At 44.8% G+C, this 22,865-nt stretch overlaps 1 protein-coding gene across 1 annotated transcript in view; it reads right to left on the reverse strand.

Moving 5' to 3' along the window:
- Window positions 1-829: 829 nt before the first annotated feature.
- XYLT1 (xylosyltransferase 1) overlaps window positions 830-22,865 on the reverse strand; it is a 151,381-nt gene continuing 129,345 nt past the window's right edge. Inside the window, exons 10-12 of the mRNA XM_021710508.1 lie at window positions 16,296-16,491; window positions 9,488-9,821; window positions 830-2,865 (exon numbers count right to left, since the gene is read on the reverse strand). Coding sequence (XP_021566183.1) covers window positions 2,543-2,865; window positions 9,488-9,821; window positions 16,296-16,491 — 853 coding nt within the window. The 3' untranslated portion in view covers window positions 830-2,542. The remainder of the gene's footprint in view (window positions 2,866-9,487; window positions 9,822-16,295; window positions 16,492-22,865) is intronic.

Genomic DNA, 22,865 nt, shown 5'->3' on the forward strand with positions numbered 1-22,865 from the left:
TGTCATTTCACCACTTGTTTCCAGGACAGAAAAAACAAGGCAGAAATGTAGTGGGTGCAGGAGGGGCCCTGTCTTGAAGTTGTGGGCTCATATAATGCACAATGACCTGCCATGGCTGAGTCCTCAGAGCCACTGTCATAACACTGCGGAAAACTCAAAGCTCTGGTGACCTGGCAAGGAGGGTGAAAAGAAAGCGGGGGCTTCAGTTGCCCCCAAGGAAGCCTTGGCCAGAGTCAGAGGCTGGGGCAGAAAGAGGATGTGGCTCTGGACTCATGGCTCCCACAGAGTCTGTAAAACCGCTCAGAGATCATACGGGCTTTCTGAGGAAGCCACTCTGAGGTCCCCAAACAACTGTTGGCTACAGCTATCTCTTGGCTCTCCTGCCTGGGTCTCACCACCCTCTTCCTAAGATCCATTTCCCTCAGAAGGAGGCCATAGCTTTGTCATTGTCACATCGAGATCCATGGTTAGCCATGGGAAGTCATCAATGGAGCAAGCAGGGCTGGTCCAAGTTCTTTGTGGTCAGCTCACTCTCTTCCTCAAGTCTTGGACCTGTCACATCCCTGTGCCTGGGGCAGAGCCAGGGAGGCTCAGGAATTCCAGCACTCTTCAAACTGGAAGGACAGATGAGGCTGACACCCACCATGAGGAAAAGGTCCTGATGGTCCCCAAGGCCCCCACTCCAAGTCAGCAGGTGACGTGGGTCAGAGCCTTCTTCATGTGGTGTCTTACACTCCTGCTTTACTCTGAGGACAAGGATGATGAAGGGAAGACACACAGAGAGGTAAACCGAGAGAGAAAGAGAGAGACAGAGAGAGAAAAATGAACAGACCGGGGGTGGGAGAGGAGCCTTTTGTGAATAAAGGCAGCTTCAGTTAGTAAGATAACATAATTGACAAGCTGCAAAAACAGCACCTACTAATTAGTCATGGACTAAAACATATAAATAATAAATATCTAAAGTGTCCCTTCTCTATGTCCTCCATTACCAACAGGACATCCTGCCAGCTGACAAGTAACCAAAGGCCAAGGGTAGTCCCTTCAAACACACACTGGAATGAAGTGCCGGGACTGACTTTCTAGGAAAGGATGGTTGGCAACCAGGGGCATGACTTTTCCAAGGGCATCCTGTCATTTGGGGGAGTGGGATCACAGGAGGAGGGACCTCCAGGGAAGAGCTCTCTGGAGGAACAGGGGCAGTCCTCCTGGGGGGTGCATGGCAAGGAGACCCTACAGGTTTCTGGTAAAATTTAAAAATTTTAAGACAACCTTCCCACTAAAATTCAACCTTCCCACTTTTAAGTTGCATGTCCATTTGGGGTTTTTGGCACCTTGGTTAAGGAAGGTGTGAAATTGAAAACCAAATCTGAAATGCTTTTTCCTAGATGAGGAAAGTCTGGGTCCATGCAGTTTGGTCACTCCCAACAGCACCAAGTGAGCGAGTCACAAGGGTTTCACGTGCCTGACCTCAGAATGAAGGGCTCTGGCGGGAGATGGGTATTGCTGTGCTGTCCACCTCAGGAGTTTGGCTCCAAGCAATCTCTTGTGAGTTTCATGGCCAAGACCTCCGAAGTTCCCATTTTCAACGACCAAAGGAATTGTGGTCTTGGTGTCCAGTCCATGAATGGCTAGAAGACTTGAGTTTCATGCTCATAGATATCAACCCATTTCTGCTACTTCATGTGAAGGAATGAGGCCTGAACTCTTGGACAGGTGGAAATCACACTTCTGGGTGGACCTTGGCCATGTCACATCAAAAACCTTTCCCACTCACTAATGACTAAAGAGACTAGCTCAACTCCAGAAAGGCTGCTGGGAGATCCAGATCTCTCCCCAAGCCTGCTACCTCTCTGGAAAAAGGCTCATGATGACCATGACTCCCATGGGCCTGTCATTTCAGGGCTGGCACAAGTTTCTTCCAGCCAAGAGGAGCAGAAAGATGAGCTGGAGAGCAGGGCTGGAGAAAGCGCCCACCCATAGTGGTCTGGGCAGTGCTTGTCTAACAGGGGTTTGCAGAGCCCTTGAGTTCTGAGGAGGTACCATAGGGGATGTCCTTGACAAAGAGACTGCTCAGTGGGCTGAACTTCCAGAGGAAGCCTCACTCTCCTCAGCTTCAACCAGAGCAGCTTGTACTTTATCCACACCCTGAACTTCTATCTACTACTGTGCTCAGTAAACAAAATTTTGCTGCTCAAAATAAAAGTCTGAAAATCACTTGTCTGGTGTATGCGTGTGTGTGGGCAGGGGAGGATCGGGTCACTAGAGGGGAAAACAAGGAGCCTGGAGGGCTTGAGGATCAACTAGAGGAGGTGAGACTGTCATGGCGTTGGGCCTGAGTCACCCCACTCCAGTTCACCAGATGCAGGTTGTTGGCGGACCCTGCTTTGGCCCCTTATCCTTCCTTCCCTATCATTCTATGGCCAGGAGAGCCCCTTGCATAAAAGGCCTCCTGGGGCCGGGGTGGGAGGCCAGGGTGCAAGCCCCACAGCCCCTCCAGCTGCTTTCCTGTTGAGATCCCACTGTGGCCCACACGCATCCAGTGCTACCTGAGCCGGCCATCAGGTTTGACCGCTCCCAGCTCTGACTTGGGGTCAGGGCTGAAGGAGCTCCAGGCCGTCTGGCTGCAGGTCTGCATGACTGGGCAGGCAGAGGGACCTGTGGCACAGACGTCCATGGCGGTCCACATCCCGCCCACCAGCGAGTCCAGCCAGCCCTCCAGTGCTGAGCCCGTGAAAGCTGCGTTCCTGCGTGCCTGCTCCACCTGGGCGGGGTTGATGGGCAGGCTGAGGACAGGGTTCAGACTCTGGAAACTCTGCTCCATGTAGGCACTACGGGGGGGCCCACTGTGCAGCTTCGATGCCTCCTCTGAAAGTCAAAGGGAACAATTTCCAGGTTAGAAGAGCCCCCAATAAACAGGACATCTACTCAACTGCATGCTCACTGCTGCACCACGTGCCCTGAATCTCCTCATTTAATTCACATGACAGTCTCAATCTCATGAGGAAGTTCTTTGAGTAGCACCCTTTTACAGTTGGGGAAAGTGAGCCTGCCAGGATAGAGCCCGCCTTTTACAGGGGACAGTGTATTCCTTTATTCATTCACAAACATTTGTAGAGTGTCTTCAATAGTCCAGACATTCATTCAGTCAGTACATATTTTTAAGCGCCTACTTTGTAAAGGCATTTATTCAAACACATATCAACTAAACATCTATGATTTGCAAGGCATTTATTTATTTGGTAAAGACATGTTAAGTGCCTACTAGGTACCAGACTCTATCCTAGGTGGTGGAGTAACCCATATTGTCAGGGTTATTACAATATTATGGAAAGAAACTGACAGCAACAAAGAAATAAACAAGAAGATAAATAACGTCATTTCAGTTGCTGAGGAGTATCATGAAGGAAATACACAAGGTACTGAGTCCAAGCAGGAAGTTGGCGAACTACGACCCTTGGACCAAATCTGGCCCACCATTTGTTTGTGTAAATGAAGTTTTATTGAAACACAGCTGTGTCCATGTGTTTGCATACTGTCTATGGCAGTTCTTGAGCTACCACAGCAGAGGTGAGTATTTGAGACAGAGACTGTCTTTTGCCCGAAAAAAACCCCTGAAAAATATTTACTGCCTAGCCTTTTATGGAAAAAGTTTTTGTTAACCTCGGGGTCAGAGAGTCACAGAGTGTTATGTTAGATGGGGTAGACAGAGTCCTCTCTGGGGAGGTGACATCTGAGCTGAGTGATGAGTAACATACAGGTCCCAGGGAACAGAATTCCCAGCAGAGGGAACAGCAAATACAAAGCCTAGTTAAGCACCTCTCCTCAGGGAGTGTCAGAGCTAGGGCTTGAACCCAGATTTGTTGCCCTGGTGAGGAGTCAAGCTCTCAGCTACTGAGTGTTCACCATGAACTCTGGATAAGCCAAGAATTTCAACTTCCAGGCACCCTTAGTTCAAAACACAATGCATGAACTGACCATAGCAAAACCATCCTGGAAAGCGTAAAGCTTCTTGAACCAGGGCTATGTAGGGTAGGAGGTCAAACTATCTCCATAACAGCTTTGCCTTGCTGAGCATCTACTATGTACCAGCTACTCTGAGAAATGCATCATGCGAGAGCCTGGGTACTACAGTCAGGCTGTCTGACTTTGAATCTCCACACCCCACATACCAGGTGTGTGACTTCTGACTTCTACTCCTGTGCTCAGTTTCTTCACTGATGAAATGGGTGAAGTAAATAATACCTTTCTCATAGCTTTGTTTGTGAGGATTAAATACATTGACTCATATGAAGTCTTAAAATGGCACCTAAATATACTAAGTGCTTGGAAAAGTTTAGCAAGATTATTACTGTGGGTATTATTAGTCCATATAATCCCACACACATTCAAAACTACAGTTGGTTTTAACATGCTCATTTTTCAGATGAGGTAACAGAGGCAGCTATGGTTAGAGGTAGATGTATGGTTAAATCCAGGACTGGCTGACTACCAAGCCAGTGCTCATCATCATAATACCCTAACTGCAGACTTATTCCTCAGCTGGAAGTTAAAGCAATGTTTCTGTTTTTGTTTTTCCATCTGGGATCCAGTCTTGTGAACACCTTGGTTTCCCCATCTGTAAAATGTGGATCTTCATCCTGGCACCAATTAGATACATAGGGCTGACAAGAGGCTCAAACAGAAGTTCAGGTCCTGTGTACATGTACATGAGGGGAACTGTTACTACTTCCCAGGGCTTCAAAACGGGGAAGCAGAAAGTATAGAAGCTTGGGGTGAAAGAAAGAAGCTAGACATTTCTGTTCTGAAGTTCCCACTCACTGCTTGTTTTACTGCTAAACACAAACACATATTCTTTAAAAAAGACTGGTCAATGAATCTGATGAGTTGTGTTTTACCAAATCAGTTATGCTATGGCCCATCTAGCTAGGATTAGAAGAAACCTCCTTCTGAGACAATGCAGTGTTTTGAAGACAATGCTTCCTGTTTGCCTGATAGCAGCTGCCACCACCAATGGCACCCAGGAGAGACTGGATAATCAGCGGACTACATGATGGCCTGCCTTTTTAACAGTAATGAGAATACTAGCTGGATTCAAAGTATGCATTGAGTAACACAGATAAGAACATCATTCCTTTAATTCCCAATGCTCCAGGAAGTGGAGGGACTGAGCTGAATGGTTTGGAGGGGGACAAGAGGGAGAAGGAAGACAGACGTGCGTGGAGCATCTATTCAGTCTTGCTAGGATTTAGCAAACTTTCCCTCTTTCATGGTATTTGGGACCCACCGTGTTTAGAAATCTGGTCCCAGTCCACCTCTCTCTAATATTGGGAATCAGGGTGGACAGCTCCAGCCCTACTTGCTGGGAGAACAGAGCCTGGTGTCTTTGATGCAGGTCCTAATTCCTGTACCGGAGCCTCTCTATGCCTCCATTCTGCAGAGTGAGAAGCTGGGAGTGAGGAGATACCTAAACTTACAAAAGGCAGGACATTCAAAGTGAAAGGAGCAGTTAACAAACATTCGAACACTTTGAACCCAATATTGTGGTTGATGAAAAAAGCCCTTATGAGAAATGAGGTTAATGTGGGAAACGCTATTACAATATCAGTTTGCAATGCTCATCTTTATAATTAAATTTTCCTCAATTCCACCTCATCAGATTTCTCGAGATTACCAGGGACGCATCAATAGAAAATTACTCTTGATGAATCATTTTACAAATTGCATTGCTCCCAACTTCGTGTTCCCTGTCACTGGAACATCGTTAACAAACACAATTACTGACAACAGGCAGGCCGCTTCCTGTGGGGCAAAACGACCTCTGGGTCATCCTGAGCATGGGTGGGAATAGCCCAGACTTCCTCAGAAACTCCAGAAGGAAACACTGGGAAAATCAGGACCCCATGAATGGCCCTGGATTTCTTTTTTTGTTTTTGTTTGTTTTTGTTTTTTTTGAGTTGGAGTCTCACTCTGTCACCCAGACTGGAGTGCAGTGGCCGCTCCCGGCCACCGCAGCCTCGACCTGCTGGGCTCCGGCGATCTTTCCGCCTCAGCCTTCCACAGCTGGAACCACAGGTGTGCGCTATTCAGAAATCCTCCTTTGTTCTGTCCCAAGGGTGTGCCTGAAGCCACACAGACACAGAATTTACATCCTTCTGCTCCATGTCTTAGGAAATCCTTAGGAATGTTAATGAAGTGTACCTTTTCAAGGGGGACCCCGAGGACCCTAAGGGGGTGGGCTCTGGCCTGGTTGGCTCTGGAGGGGCTGTCTTTTGTCTGGTTCATAGGGGAGTGGAAGAGTAGGCTTCCATCTCCAGAAAACATGAGGTCTCTATTTTCCTCATGAAGTCTCTATCTTCCTCATGAGGTCTCTGTCTTCCTTATAAAGACTCTATCTTCCTCATGAAGTTTCTATCTATTTTCCTCATGAAGTCTCTATCTTCCTCATGAGGTCTCTATCTATTGTCCTCATGAGGTCTCTATCTTCCTCATAAGGTCTCTATCTATCTTCCACATGAGGGCTCTCTATATCTTCCCCATAAGGTCTCTATCTTTCTCACGAGGTCTCTGTCTTCCTCATGAGGTCTCTATCTTCCTCATGAGGTCTCTATCTTCTTCATGAGGTCTCTATCTTCTTCATGAGGTCTCTATCTTCTTCATGAGGTCTCTATTTCTTCATGAGGTCTCTGTCTTCCTCATGAGGTCTCTGTCTTCTTCATAAGATCTCTACCTATCTTCTTCATTAGGCCTCTATCTTCCGCATGAGCTCTCTATATTCCCCATGACATCTCTGTCTTCTTCATGAGGTATCTATATATCTTCCTCATGAGGTCTCTGTCTTCCTCATGTTGTCTCTATCTTCTTCTTCATGAGATCTTTATCCTCCTCATGAGGTCTCCATCTTTCTGCTCAGCATCACATCATAGCAGAAGCTGACACAGGTCATTTCAAGACTCCCTTTCCTTGGACTTCAGACACCCCCTCCTCATGTGTGTCTCCTTCCCCTTGCGTCACTAACTAAATAGTCCCCAATTCAGAATTTTTTTCTCAGCTAATGTGTTTCTGGTTTTTGGGTTTTTGAACTGTTAGATCCAGAAATCCTGTTTCCAGGAGTCTTTTTTATGGATGTACCTGCATGGGCAAGTATAATTGTATGTTTAAGACTCATCCTTACAGCATCATCTGTAACATCCTCATCAACAACAGAAGTTATGTATCCACCAATAGGGAACAGACAGATTGGGGCTTCTTAATCCCCTGGAATAGGATAAAGCCAAGTGTGTGTGTGTGTGTGTGTGTGTGTGTGTGTGTGTGTGTGTGTGTGATTTAGGATGTGTGTGATGTTTATGCTTTAAAAGCATTAAAAACTTCTAGAAGTACATACACCAAACAGTAGGCAGTGGTTACTCCTGGAGACAGGATTTGAGTGGTGAGAAAAACATTCTACTTGATCAAAAAAAGGTATAAAGAGGGAAAATAGAAGTATAAAAGTAAACCCTTTGAGTGAAAAAAAAAAGGCAAAGAGGAGCCTGACATCCCACTGTCTGTTCTCCTTGCCTCGTGGAAACCAACAGTCTTGATTTTGTGTTAATAATTCTCTTCATTTTCTCACAATTCTCTACTGACACATGACTCCTGAAATAACATATTGCTGGCTTTGCCTATTTTTGAACTTTAAATACCTGCATCATAATTATGATTTATTCTGTGACATTTCCCCCTCAACATTACGTTTTAGAGAGTCATCCAAACCGATACCTGTATTTGTGCCCACCGCCACCTAGTACTGCACTGTATGAACAGACTGCAAATTGTTTATCCTTTCCAGTGTTGGACATTTGGACTGCTTCTAGTTTTGTGCTATTAGGAATAATTGTTGCATGAATATTTCTGCATCTATCTCTGGGCCTATACCTGGGGTGGAATGTCCGTGTGGTAGGGTGTGTATGTGAGTATCAGCTGTACTAAGAGATGCTAAACCATTTTCCAAACTCATCTTATCAATTTTCCCTCTCACTGGCACTGGATAAATGTACAAAATTCTCAACCTTACCAACACAGGATTTGATTTAACCATAACACATTTTCCAATATGATAAGTGTGAAGCGGAACCTCTCTTTTGCTTTTTTTTTTTTTTTTGAGTCAGAGTCTCACTCTGTCACCCAGGCTGGAGTGCAATGGCATGCTCATGACCACCACAGCCTCATCCTGTGGGGCTCAGGCAGTCCTTCTGCCTCAGTCTTGCAAGTAGCTTGAACTACAGGCAAGTGCCACCACATCCAGCTAATTTTTTGATTTATTGTAGAGATGAGGTCTCCCCAAGTTGCCCAGGCTGGTCTCAAACCCCTAGGCTCAGGCAATCCTCTTACCTCAGTCTCCCAAAGTGCTGGCATTATAGGCGTGAGCCACCACACTCAGCTGCTTTTGCTTTTAATTTGCATTTCTCTCATTATTAATGAGGCCAAGCATCTTTTTCTATGTCTGTGGGTCATTTATGCTCTCTCTTTGTTTTTTGTTTTATAGCAGAGGTTGGCAATCTTTTCTTATAAAGGGTCAGATACTAAATATCTTTGACTTTGTGGGCCATATAGTCTCTGTCACAACTATTCAACTCTGCCACTGTAGCTCCAGAGCAGAGACAGACATGTAACTAAATGGGCATGCCTGTGTTCCAGTAAAACTTTATTTACAAAAACAGACAGTAGGCTGGATTTGGCTTGCAACCTGTAGTATGTCAAACTCTGATTTAATGGGATTTCTTTCTATACTCTAAATATAAATACTTTTTAAAAATGTGTAGCAAACAAATATCTTCCACTGGTATGAGGTTCATCTTTTCACCCAGTGTATTATGTTTTTAATGAACCAGAATCTTCTATTTTAATTGCTTTTTGTTTTACTTTATTTTATTTTTGAGTTGGAGTCTCACTCTGTCACCCAGACTGGAGTGCAGTGGCCGCTCAGCCTTCCAAGTAGCTAGAACTACAGGCACACGCTGCCATGCCCGGCTAATTTTTGATTTATTGTAGAGATGAGGTCTCGCCAAGTTCCCCAGGCAGGTCTTGAACCCGCGGGCTCAGGCAATCCACTCACCTCAGCCTTCCAAAGCGTGGGATTACAGGCTGAGCCACCTTAATTGCTTTTAAAATAGTAAACAAGATTTGCTGAAATTCAATATCTGTCTGGGTTTATCTTGTCTTAACTGTGATCAAGGCCTTTGGAAGTCCAATGGGAGCACGTCTAATAAATAAGTATCTAGTACATAGACAGATGACATCACCTCAGTGTACAAGTAGGAAATGAGATGGTTCCCCAGGACAGATGAGCAGAAAAAAAATACTAAGCGCAAGGGGTTCAGTCAACCCCTTGGACTAACATGTCCAAGACTGCATGCCCCACATCTGGACAGCATTATTCTGCTAGAGTCACAGACCCTCAAGGGCCCTGGGGCCTAAGTATGTCCCCCACAGGGAAACTGTGAGTACTCACCTGGTTTGATGGGCTGCCTGTTGGAAAAGGTCAGAGGTGCAATAAGGAATTTGGTCTCTGCAACCGGTACCCAGTGGTGGAGAATTTTCACTGTCCAGACCCCAGGCCTCAGGGGCAAGTTCAAAGGGGGCTTGTAGTGTGTGAATTCGGCAGTGGACTCAATCAGGATGTCATAAGTGGCTGCAATGATGTTGACAGGATCCACCCAAATGACAGTCACAGTCACATTGGGTCCTTTCCCCCATTTCTGCATACCCACCGGTTCATCCATGGGCCCCAGGAGACCCCCAAAGTTGCGGAACAGTCGCTCCTTGGCGTCCCAGTCAGTGCCGACCTGAATGAGGAGAGTAAGTCTTGAAACCACTGGGCTTGAACTAGGGTGCCAGGACTCAGAATTGTTAGTCTTTATGTATCCATTTTACAGATAAAGAGATGGAAGCTCCAATTAAGTTACCTGCTCAAGATTGGACAGCTAGTAGGTAGAAGACTGAGATTTAGACCCAGACTGGGGGATCACAAAGCCTGTTGTCCTTTCACCAAACCACTGGGCTTCCTGTGCCTGGTGCAAGGTGTATGCTTTGAAAAAATTACAACAACATGCAATAAATGAATGAATGAATGCCTGTGTAAAGGCCAACTTAAGAAAACACACCCTGGCACTCAGCAGGTTCAGCTGGCTTCCACTTTGGTTCTTGGTTTTCCAAATCAGACAGCTCCAGCTCCATGTAATACAATCGTTCTGAACAAGAATGGAACCTTGGTTTTGGACCCGCCCTACCATATATACTGGGAAAAAGGAGGGTGCTCAGCATTGCCTGTCTTTTACAGGGGTTCAAATGCCTTTCCTTGGGCGAGACAGCCTTGGCTTTCCCAAGGCATTCTGAGTTGGACCTAGGAATGGGGGCTATTGTTTGAGCCATCCATCCTGTGGGATCTCAGATGGAGGCGCGTGTGGTAGTGACATGCAGGGGTCTTCCCTCCCTCCACTTGTGGACCTGTAATTCATTCTCCACCCAGCAGTCAGAGAGACTGTGTGAAATGTCCACTTGCTGTCCCCCGCCACCCCAGGATTCCTGCTGCACTCAGCGTGGGAGTGGTCCCCTCACCTCCACGACAACCAGGCTCATCTTGTTTCGGCCCCTCAATGCAGTATCCCCACCTCAGGGTTTCTGCACCATCTGCCCTGCCTGAAACACTCTTCCCTCACATCTTTGAATAGCCTGTCCTTTATCTTGGAGGTCTCTTCCCAGATTCCTTCCCTGATCCCACCCCCCAAGTCTAAAATGGCCTTTCAATCATTGTCATTCCCTGTTGCTTTATTTTCTTCCTCCCAGTGGTGATAAGCACTATCTGAGAGGTGTCTGTTGATGTATTTATTCCTTATCTCCTCTGGCTGTAATATAAGCTCTGTGTGAATGGGGGCCTTACTTGTCTGTTTCTCTGCTCTTTCTTGGCACTTACTACTGTGCTTAGCACACAGTAGGTACTCAAGCAGTGTTTGTCCAGTGAACAAGTGAGTGACTTGACCAAAAAAAAAAAAAAAAAAAAAGAATGATAGAGATCCCTGATACTGAGTTGTGCTGCTATTTCACTAAAATTAAAGGTCTTTTAATTTGAAATAAACAAGCTGAAATCTCCTGCAGGAGGAGTAATTCAGTGGTTTTGAAGACACAGTCTGTGGGCATGTTGATAGCAGGTAATGGGCGCAATATAAGGCTTGTATTGTTTCTGTGGTCTTCTCTTAAACAGCATCTGCAACGGGCATGGATGTGGATATATGTATCTGCACTCAGAGAAGATCTCCCATGTGCAGAAGGGATAGGAGCTCATTGACTTCCTTCTTGTTTTGCACAAGTTATTACGCCCACTCTTTACCCAGGACACAGAGTTACACCAGTGACTACTTACCAAGGGCTAACAGTATGCCAGACAGATGCATTAATGTATTTAATACTTTCAACTCCAGAAAGGGGAGACCCTTGTCATCATCCTCACTTTACAGATGAGAAAACTAAGGCTCAGAGATGTGAGGTAACTTACTATGGTCAGGGAGGGGCACAGTCAGCATGGGAACCCAGGAAGTTCAACCCCAGCTGTATTTTTATCCCCTTTGCTATAGATTGACTCCCATTCATTCATTCTCTCATTCATTAATTTATCCAACACATATGAACCAAATGCCTATTCCCTGTCAGGGTGGCTGCTATATGTGCACATTCACAGGCATACACCTTGTTTCAAGTTTTCATTAGGCCAGAGACTAAAGACTGGGCCTGAGAAACTCTCCTAAGCATAGCAGATATAGTCATGGCTTTGATGCTTCTGTGGGACTGCCGCCTCTTTCAGATGTGTGAAATCTGGCCATTTCCTACCACCCTGTATATCAGCAGGGCCCAGCTCTTTATGGGACCCCCTGGTACCCAGCACAGTGCCTGGAACACAGCAGGAATTAAAAGGACACAAGTTATCAAAGGAATAACTAAGTGAACAGAAGTCAGGCTAGGCCTCTAGGTCTTGGAGATTGTTCTATAGAAACCTGATCTCTGTTTTCTTGCTTACAAGCCCTTCCTGCGCCTCATGATTCTCACCCTGTCCTAGAGACCCCTCTGGTCTGGCTCTGGCTTCCTTTCTCTCCTCCTCCCTCTCCTCCACTTGCCCCCTAGCTCCAGGGATTGCTCTAAGTGCCTTCCTGAAAAGGGCTCTCTCTGGTCTCTTTCCTTCTGTCCATGCCCGGTCTGCTCTCTGGAACAGTCTTCTTTCTTTTCCTCAACCTCCTCGTGGGCGGCTCCAGCTCACTACCTATACTTTGACCCAAGAAGCACCTCTACTCAGAAGTCTTCTCAGGTTAGAGGCACCACGGAGGTACAACTCTAAGGATTTGACCATCGTAGCTTCTCCCACTCACCCAGCCCCCAGCAGTACCATGTCATTTAGTTTACGTGTCTTTCTCCCCAGCTCTAGACCATCAACTCCATGAAGACAGGGGCTATATCTGGGTTGTTCATTGACGTATCTCTAGTGCTTAAAACAGTGCTGAGCATGCAGTAGGTGCTCAATATATCTCCATTTCCGTATCTCTATCTATCTGTCACCCATCATCTCTCTAACCCTATCACGTACCTCTATCATCTACCTACCTATCACCTGTCTGCCTGTATACCATCTGTCATCGATTTATCTATACGTGTGTCTGTCATTTATCTTTACCTATTGTCTATCATCGATCTCTATTTGTCCGTCATCTACCTATCCATCCATCCATTTATCTGTCTGTTCATCATCTATCGTTTATCTTGAACTTGAATTCATATTAGAGAGTAGGGGCTGGGCACACGGACTTCCCTTAGCACCTCAGCCCTCCACAATTGGTTTTCTACAGAAATTAACAAAACAAATGAATGGTCACAGATCTATTGGGGTCATATTTAAAGAAGGGATTTTTGACAGGGGAATGTTAGAACATCCTTGGATCCTCCAAAGAAACAGCAAAGAACAGTTTTCTGAAATCTGAGCCTGAGCCTGCAGGTTCGAGACGCGCCTGGGCAGGTGAGACCTCATCTCTACAATAAATCAAAAAAAATTTAGCCGGGCATGGTAGCATGTGCCTGTAGTTCCAGCTACTTGGAATGCTGAGGCGGAGGGATCGCCAGAGCCCAGCAGGTCGAGGCTGCGGTGGCCGGGAGTGGCCACTGCACTTCAGTCTGGGTGACAGTCTGGGTGACAGTTTTTTGACCAACTCAAAAAACAAAACAAAACAAAAACCAAGATAATGTGAGCAGAAGAGTTGTAAAGCAACTGACTAAAAAAAGAAAAAAAAACTTGGATCTTGTTTCTAAACCTAGGGGCATGAGGAGACAGCCAGCTGCCACTCCTAAGCCTGAGGTGAGGTAGGGTGGCCTGAGATGGAGCATTGGTGCTGACATATCCTTTGTGACCTCCAAGACCTTCTCATGGGGTCTCACCATGGAAGTCCAACACCACCCACTGCAAAATGACCAATTATCAAAATTTAAATACGTATCCAAGTTCAAGCTTAACATACTGTTCCCCAGCTTCCAACCCACCAAAGTCTTCCCACTGAACTTAAAATACAAGCCAGACATTTTTCCAGGGCCTGCAAGACCCCTATGCTCTCTGAGACCTCTCTTTGACCATTCTCTTTCTCACTCACTGTGCTCAGAACAGATTGGCCTTGCTGCTTCTTGAGTACTCCAAGTTCATTCCCAGAGCCTCAGGGTCTTTCTTTGCACATGCTCTTTTACTTGCTCAGAATGTTCCAGATCTCCTCATAGCTGGCTCTTTTACAGGTGTCAGCTCTAAAGCTATCTCTTTTTAAAAAGCCTTCCCAGATGTAACATCCTATCAGAGGTAGTCCCCGTCAATGTTCCAAGTCCTCAGTAATCATATGAATGAAGCTTAATCTTCTCTATAGTACTTGTCATTAGACTGTTTTTGTTCATTTATCAGCTCACTCACTGGCTGGCTGCCCCACCAGACTGCAATTCCACGACAACAGGGGCCTGGTTTGTCCGGTTCACAGTGATCCCCCCTGAACCAAACACATCATAGGCACTCAGTGACTGCCTGTGGAAAGAATGAACCTCTTTTCTCCAAGCCAACAGCAGGGGATTCTCACGAATTGGAGAAATCTATCTGAGCTGCACAACAACACTAGCCAGTTCTGCTATCTGGGCACCATGCAAGGCCCTGGAAGGGTGCTGACCAGGGACATCCTAAACAGCCCACCAAGTGGCCCTGCCTGCTTCCCTTCCTTTTGGTTCAACTTTACACTTTTGCCCTTAAAAATAATAGACTTTAGAAGAAATTTCAAAATACTAAATTAGGGCTTTCTGCATCCCAGGCTGTGATTTTTGCCAGTGATCCTGATGGTTCTCACACCAAGGGTACAAGACCTAGGGTAGGAACCCTCCCAAAGTACTAGCCATGAAGTAGCCAGCATCATTTTGTCATGACCAGAGGTGCCTGGTCACCCAACAGCAGGCTGATAAACAGGAGAGCCCAGACAGCAGGCATTCATCTCTTTAATGGAACATTAATATCGTCAATTGGCTGCTGAGGCCCCCAGGACAGCATCCAACTAGGGCACCATCTAATTGCCCCCTGACACCAGTAATTTATGGAGTGGGCTCCATTGGTAGCTCACACCCAGCCAATCCACTTGGAGGCTTAATGGAAAATGGTGGCTTCACCATAAATTCTGGCTGGTGCCTGTTTTTCATGGGGAGACATTCACTGAGACATAGGTCAACCAGGCAGGGTAATAGGGAGCTAGAGAAGGCCTGGAAAATACCCTCAAGATTGTTCATACTCTAAAGTCAGACCCTTCATCCCTACCCCAGCGGTTAGACTTCTTGAAATAGTTTATCTCCTAAGCTAACTGCTGATATGGGGAAGGCAGAACCCAGGTGCTGGAGTTGTGTGGGCAACGTTCGCCAAGCTTGATCATACTTCCCCCTCCTTCTAACACCACTATCCAAGTGCACTCATTTATTTATTCAAAAATTTTATTCAGCATCTACCCATACTATGTACTCTTCTATGTGCTGAGAATGAGAGAGATGCAGTTACGTCTCTCTTGTAGACAATGAGTGATCAGACATATCAAGATAATTTTAGATTCTAAGAAAAAGCAATAACATAGGAAGGCACGTTTGACAAAGACATGAAAAGTGTGATTTAGGTAGAGAGTGGTACTAGATGAAGATGGTGAAGGAGACAGAGGCAAGATCATGTAGAGTTTCATGGGTCTGGAAGCAGGGCTGGTGTTACAAGAATGGTGCTGGGCAGCTCCATCTCTCCAGTCAGAAAAATAACCAATACGTGATGCTGCCTTGAGAAGGGGGAAACTGCATTCTATGAATCCATGTGTTTATGCATCAATACAACTGATCCATTGACCCACTTCTCCATCCATCTATCTATTTGTTCATCCACCTTTTTTCCTTTCCTCCCCCCCTTCCTCCTTCTCTCCTTTCCTTCCTTCTGTTTGTCCATCTGTCCTTCCATCCATTTGTCCATCCATCTGCTTATCCATCCACCCATCCATTCATCCATCCTTCCCTCCATTCATCCTTCCTTCTTTCTGTTTATCTGATCATCTGTCCATCCCTCTATCTGTTCACTCATCCATCCTTCCATTTGTCTGTCCACCCATCTGTCTATCCATATGTTTACCCATCCATCCTTCCTTCCTTCCATCCACCCATTCATCCATCCACTTACATATTCAGTGATTGATCTGGTGCTCACTTTGAGCTAACCCCTATGCTAGAAACTAGGGAGAAAACACAATTAAGCATGGGATTTGTGGCCAACGAGACCTGAGTTCAATTTTGAGCTCTGCCACTTCCCAGCTGTCATCCAGAAAAGCACTTTTGATCTCTGTAAACTTCAGTTCTCTAATCTGTAAAATGGGTCTAATAATACTACTTCATGAGGAAACTGGCTTGTTACTGGTATATTATCAACATAGATTTAGGAGGAGTCATTGGCTAGGATGAAAAATTAAGAGGAGTTTAAATTCTCCTCTAAAAACAGGCAAAGGTTCTAAGTTGGTTTGGCCCACTGATGTTGACCATCCCACTATCCCTCTCCTCCTTCCCTGTTTAAGGAGCTGCTGCCAGTGTTCAGGGCTGGAGAACCTTCTCTAGGCACTGTGTTAGTTCATCTTTAGAGCTCTCCAAGTCCTCTTTTCCTCCACCTCCAACTAAAAGTGTCATTGTGTGGAAGAGAACCCAGTGAAGGGACTGTAAAAGATGATGAAGTATGGGAACATCTTGCCTCTTACCTCAGAAAACTGAAGCCTCCCAAAGTCACTGGGTGGGCTTGCAATCTTGAAGACTTTTTTTGGCATCACCCATGTCTCCAGAGTCTCTAGTTTGCTCACGGCCAGATTGGTGGCATGATGCTTGATCAGAAAGCCCTGGAAACGGTCAGCAAGGAAGTAGAGGTGGACAGATGCTGGGTGGCCCATTGGGTAGTACCTGAAAACACAGAAGCTCATGGGTTAGGACCCAAGATGTAGAGGATCATCATGATGGGGCCCCCACCCACCATGCCAGACCTGTCCTAAAATAGTCCCCATTTTATACAATGCCTCCCATACTCCTTTGCATCAGTCTGCAAACTTCTTCCTGAGTATCTATGATCTAAATGACTACGAACTCTCTTGCTGATTATAAATAAGAAACATGCTGACTGTGGAAAAGTACAATAAAAAATTAAAATGACTACTTTTGATGTCTCTTCCCATAAATAACGTCAATTCACAGATATTTATTGAGTCCTCTGGTGCTTGGGACTGGGAAGTGAAAATGGTATGTGAACATGGTCATATCAACAGATTTCCCTTCAGTCTTACTTTCCATGCTTATATTTGCATAAGTATGACATAGTTAGTATTAAAATATATACACGGGTTATATTCTGCTTTTGCTGCATAGTATTTCCTGGGCATTATCATGCCTTTGAAGTCTCTGAAAACAATTGTGTGTGTGTGTGTGTGTGTGTGTGTGTGTGTGTGTGTGTGTGTGTGTGTGTGTGTAGATTTTACAGAGCAAAAGCAAGTTCCCCATCATTGGAAGATAGTTATATTTTTATGTTTTGCTCTTCTAAACGATGCTGCATTAAACATCCTTGAACAATTTTTTTTTTCTTTTTCACTCAACTCTCTTTTGGAATTCCTAAGATGCTCTTTATGTCTGCAGCCTAACTTTTTTCTTTTCTTTCTTGCTTCTTCCTTTTTCTTTTCTCTCTCTCTCTCTTTTTTTTACAAGATTTGTTTAATTTATTTTTTATTTCAATAGCTTTAGAGTCCACAAATGATTTTTGGTTACATGGATGCATTGTAAAGTGGCAAAGAAGTCTGGGATTTAAGTGAACCTTATACCCAATAGCCGATTTTTCCTTCCTATCCCTGTTCCCAATGCCCATCATGCCATTTTCTATGCCTTTTCAGTTCTTTGGTTTAGCTCCCACTTATGAGTGAGGACATGAGGTGTTTGGTATCCCGTTTCTGCAATGGTCTCCAATTCCAACCAACTTGCCACAAAAGACATCATTTCATTCTTTTTTAATGTGTACTTTAAAGCTTTATCAGAAGTATTGATTTGAGCACTCACAGTCCTCACCACCAACACTGGGTATCATCTTTAAAAATGACTGCCAATCTGAGAGAAATGCACACGTGCATACATATATGCATAGAGCACTTGACTTTGATTCACAAAGGCTTGCTGGCTGAAAGGGGCAGGGAACTAAGCAGAGATGCCCAGAGAGGGGAGGAAGCAGACAGCGCCATGGAACCCTGTGTGGTGTCTTTCCTACTTATGAAATAAAAAGCTGCAGCCTCCACAATGTGTGAATTGCACAGCACCAAGAGGGTGCTTGTGGGTCCTTGATAACAGCATTCCACAAATCACTGTCCGTGTTCAGCAAAACGCAGCCTTCCCGCTGGTCCTGATGTGGAGGTTTAGGTCTTTATGTCCAATTATAATGGTTAGGGACTCCGCCTTCCTGTGTTTACGCATGCCCTGAAATCACTGCCTTGTTACTGAGATGCCTATGGGGGCTCTGAGAATAAAGCCTGCACCATTTTCAGGGTGTTCACTGGGCATCCACGGCTCACACAAACCTGCTTTAGTTCAGCAAATTCTAGGCAGCACTGCCTGGAAGAACTTTTTGTGAAGATGGAAATATTTTATATCTATACTGTCCAATAAGATAGACACCAGCTGCATGTGACTGTTGAGCACTTGAAATGTGGCCAGTGTGAATTTTCAATTGTAGTTTATTTTAGTTCATTTGGACTTAAACAGCCACTTGTGTCAAGTGGCTACCCTACTGGACAGCAAAGATAGAGTCATGAAAGAGCATGTGGTCACCTGCATGATTGCTCCCAAGTGTCACGTCTCCTGTATCCAGGCTTTCTCCCACAGGTCTTTGCAAGTTTCCTTGCACCCATGAGGCAGAATCTATTTTTCAACCTCTAGAATCTTCTTTGGCCAACAGAAAGTAGTGGGAAGCATGTAACGCTGGTTCTGAGCTAGGGTCTCAAGACACCAAGCGTATTTCTACTTGCTCTTTTGCTCTTTTCTGATCACCATGAGAGCATGCCTGGGATAGTCTGCTGGAGGATGAGACATCTGGAACAGAGCAGAGCCACTCCAGTTATCCCAGCTGAAGCCACCCTAGATTAGCCAACTATTCCCAGAAGGAGGACTGAGGCCAGCACAGACCAGAAAAACTTCCCAGTTGATCCATAAATGTGAGTGCTACATAAATGCTTACCATTCAAAAACACTGATTTGGGGATGGCTTGTTACACAGCATTATCGTGGCAACAGACAGGTAATGCACTCTCAGTGTGTGTTCTGTAGGGTGGGTAGGGGAGGAGGGCATGTTGTCATAGAGGCCAAAAGAAGAAAGTGTCTTCAGAAGGGAGTGGCCCTTCAAACATTTTAGAAATGTTTGATCATCATTCATTTCCTTGACCCTCTCAGGACCCCATATAACTGGCCACTCCCTTCTGGAGTTCAGGAGTTCATCATTGATGAACTCCCTTCTGGAGTTCAGGAGTTCATCACTGATGCCTATCTCTTTTTACCTTCCATCAAGAAATCTTATTGTCTCTACATGAATCCATCCTTGGTCCTCTTTATGTATTGCCAGAGTCCTGGTCCAAGCCAGCATATTCCTCACCTGGTCTTTTGTGGAAGCTTCCTTAATTGTTCCCTCCTTATTTTTTACCACTATAACTTATTCCTGTAGTAGCCATAACCATCATCCCCTGCTTAAATGCCACAAGTGGCTTACCTGGTCTCCACAAGGCCCTGCCTGTCTCTTTCTTTAGATTCTTTTTGTTTCTTTCTGTCCCAGTCCACTACCATCTAGCCACAGGGACCTTATTCTGTATTCACAAACATGCCAAACTCATTTCTGACTCAGGGCCTTTGCACAGCATATTTTCTCAGCTGGGAATGCTCTTCCGCCTGAGTCTTATTTACCATTTTGCTGAAATGTTATGGTCTCAGAGAGATTTTCCTTGACTGCTGAATTTTAAGTCACTATCTCATCACTGTCACCTGACCTTACCTTCATTTTTGGCAGAGCATTTAACCTTATGGATTTTTCATTCTAATTTGCTTGTGCTTAGGTTCCGTCTTTGCACTAGAATCTAAGGGCTTTGAGCTCAGGGTCCTGGTCTGCCTGGGCAATGGCTGAGTGTCCAGTGTCTAATGCAGCACCTGACACATGGTAGATATTCAATCAATGTTAATAGAGTGCATGAAATTTCTAGAGGAATTTTCTTTTGAACCCTGTGCTTCTAAGCTACATTTAGGGTACATGAAACCCAGCACTGAACACAAAGCCCTCTGATGCCTCATCTTGACTGGATTTGGCATTTAAGTAATTAGATCTGTTACTTCTCTAAGAGAAATAATCAAGATGCAGTAAAATAACCTAAAGCATGCTACAGATACATTCATTTGGCCCCAAGGTGTTTTTCTTTCTTATTTAAATAAGGTAAACATTGAAAAAATATCACAAAATTTGGTCAACAACTCCAAGTATACGTTCCCATAAAATGTGCTAGATTTCAGCACCATGGAGCTCCAAGTTGCCATGGTCAACCCACCCTGCAGGGCTTACAATGAGTGACTCTTGCTCCCACCTGGCCCTGAAGGGCATTTGAATTTGGAGACATAATAAAATATTGACATCCTTATCTCTGGATAGTGGATTACAAGCAAGTTTTGTTTTCCTGTTCTCACAATCTGCCATTTCAAAAATTTCTGCAATCACATGTTACTTTATAATGAGAAAAAAAAATCAATAAACATTATTTTTATGAAAGGTTAGACTGTAAAAGGGGAAGGCACAATTTGCATGAAATACCCAGATGTAATGAGACTGGTAAAGTTTTCACTTGCTGTTTCCCCAGATGCCCCAGGGTAGGACTTCGTTCTCTTTTGCCTTTTGGGATAAGGGTCCTTTGTCCTGATTGATTTGCAGCTACCTATTCATAATACACTGGCTTTGCCCACAGCAAGGCACAACGGTTCTATTACAATAAAAAATGAGGTGGAAGCCAGAGGATTCCAGGCTGGAGGCAACTTATGTCTCGCTTTATTCCAAAACAAGTACTAGGAGAAAATTTCAACAACCCTAAATAAATTGGGGGTGTCTTTTGAAATTTTCTATAAAATAATTTACCTTACACGTTCTAGGAAGCCTGTGATTAAAATTAGCTTTGAACGATATTTGCCTCCCACGTGTCAGGCACTGAACTGTGTACTGGGGATGCATACAGGGGTTTTGAAGAGTGGATTTTGCCCGACTAGCGAAGTGGGCATGGTGGAGGGGGCCCTTGGATGGCCCATGATAACCAGGAGGGGTCGGCTGTGCAGTGGTAGTGTGTGTGGGGGGGTGGGCGGGAGCAAAAAAGCAGCCAGAGAACAACTGCACATCTAGCCAGCGACTAACTCACACAGTTGTTCACAGTTGACTGCATTTGGTGGCTTACTAGTGGCAACCAAGACACCAGCAGTGACCCGAACAAGTACTGAGCACTTAGTATGTGAAACACTGTTAAACTGGGGATGACGATACTACCTAACTTATGAGGTAGTTTTTGAAATCATCAATAACTCAAAAAACAACAGATCTGGAGAGGATGTGGCAAAAAGGGAACACTTTTACACCGCTGGTGGGAGTGTAAACTAGTACAGCCTCTGTGGAAAACAGTGTGGAGATTCCTAAAAGATCTAAAAATCTACCTTCCATATGACCCTGTAATCCCCCTACTGGAAATATACCCAGAAGAACTCAAATTACTCTATAAAAAAGATATCTGCATGTGTATGTTTATCACAGCATTGTTCACAGTAGCAAGAACATGGAACCAACTGTGCTGTCCATCATAAGAGGACTGGTTTTAAAAAAAATGTGGTACATATACACGATGGAATATTACGCAGCCACAAAGAAGAACAAAACCATGAACATCACAGCAACCTGGATGGACTTAGAGTCTATAATACTGAGTGATCTTTCACAGAAACAAAGAACTGAGTATCACATATTCTCACTCATAAGTGGACCTTGAACAATTATCGTGATAGTGTAAGTAAAGGATTGGCAGTAGCAGGAAACTGCCAGGAGGGGAGCAGGGAAGCGGGATTGGCAGTAGCGAGAATCTGCTGGGGGAGGGGAGGCATACCTCATCAACAAGGGCACCTGCATAACGAACATTTGTATACCTAACCCTGAATTGCAAAAAATAAAAATAAAAAAAGAACTAGTTATTGAAATTTGTTAAGAATGAAAAGAATTTTTAACATTAAAAAAGTGAATTACAATAAAATTTTTGACTAAAAAAGAAGATTATTGTCTTTAAACTTCACAACACCTTATGGCATAGGCATGATGATGATGATGATGATGCTTCACGTTTTCAACAAAGGAGGAAGCTGAGGCTCAGAGAGGTTAATGACTTACCCAGGGTCAACAGCTACAAGTAGAGTTAAATTCCAACTGCAGGCCCGGGGTTCCTAACCCACACCAGTCTCCCTTTAAATCAAATCAGCACCCATATCAAGAGAGGATCCAAGAGATGCGAGGAGGTGATAAAACACGAGCAGAGACCCTCAGAAGGCAGGATGGCTAGGGACGAGCACCAGATGGGAAACCTGCTTGTGCTGTCAGGGTTTTCAGCAACAAAATTTCTTCTTTTCTCCTTCTTCCCTTCCTGAGAAGAGGGAAGAATGAGGCTAAGAGACACACAAGGGAAGGTACAGTGAACAGAGATGGATGCTTAACAAAAACCAAAATGTTGCTGTGTAGTTAAAAGGGGGATATGGAAAGAGGAGATGGGAGAACAAGGAAGAGAAAGACGATTAGCGGCACTTCTGGGAATCTATCCTAAGGAGCTAATCAGAAAGGAGAATGAAGAAAAGAAAGGCTATCTGCAAAAAGAGACTCACCAGAACATTACTCACAATGGCACACTACTGACCATAGCAACATAAAGGGCTGGGTGAAGCAAACTCTGGAATTTCTATTCCGTAGAATACTAGCAGCATTACAAAGGATCCTATCATTGCAGAAGCCGCAAAGTCAATCAGGAAATGAGGGCTAAGAGGAGCAGGCCAAGTGAGGAACACAGGGAACTGGGTTCTTGTTGCAATTATGTAAATATTTATAGGTATGTTGCTCCAGGAAAGAAGAAAAGGCGCAGGCAATGAAAAGGTAGGTTGGCTAGGGAAGAGGACAGGAGGAGAGGGGGTTGATTCCCCCCTTCTTTCCATATATTCTAGAACACTTTTTCCCCGAAGTGTCAGCATATTGTGGTCGGTGA

The sequence above is a fragment of the Carlito syrichta genome, unplaced genomic scaffold, assembly GCF_000164805.1.
Source record: "Carlito syrichta isolate Samal-C Ts95f unplaced genomic scaffold, Tarsius_syrichta-2.0.1 Scaffold289269, whole genome shotgun sequence".
Taxonomy (NCBI): domain Eukaryota; kingdom Metazoa; phylum Chordata; class Mammalia; order Primates; family Tarsiidae; genus Carlito; species Carlito syrichta.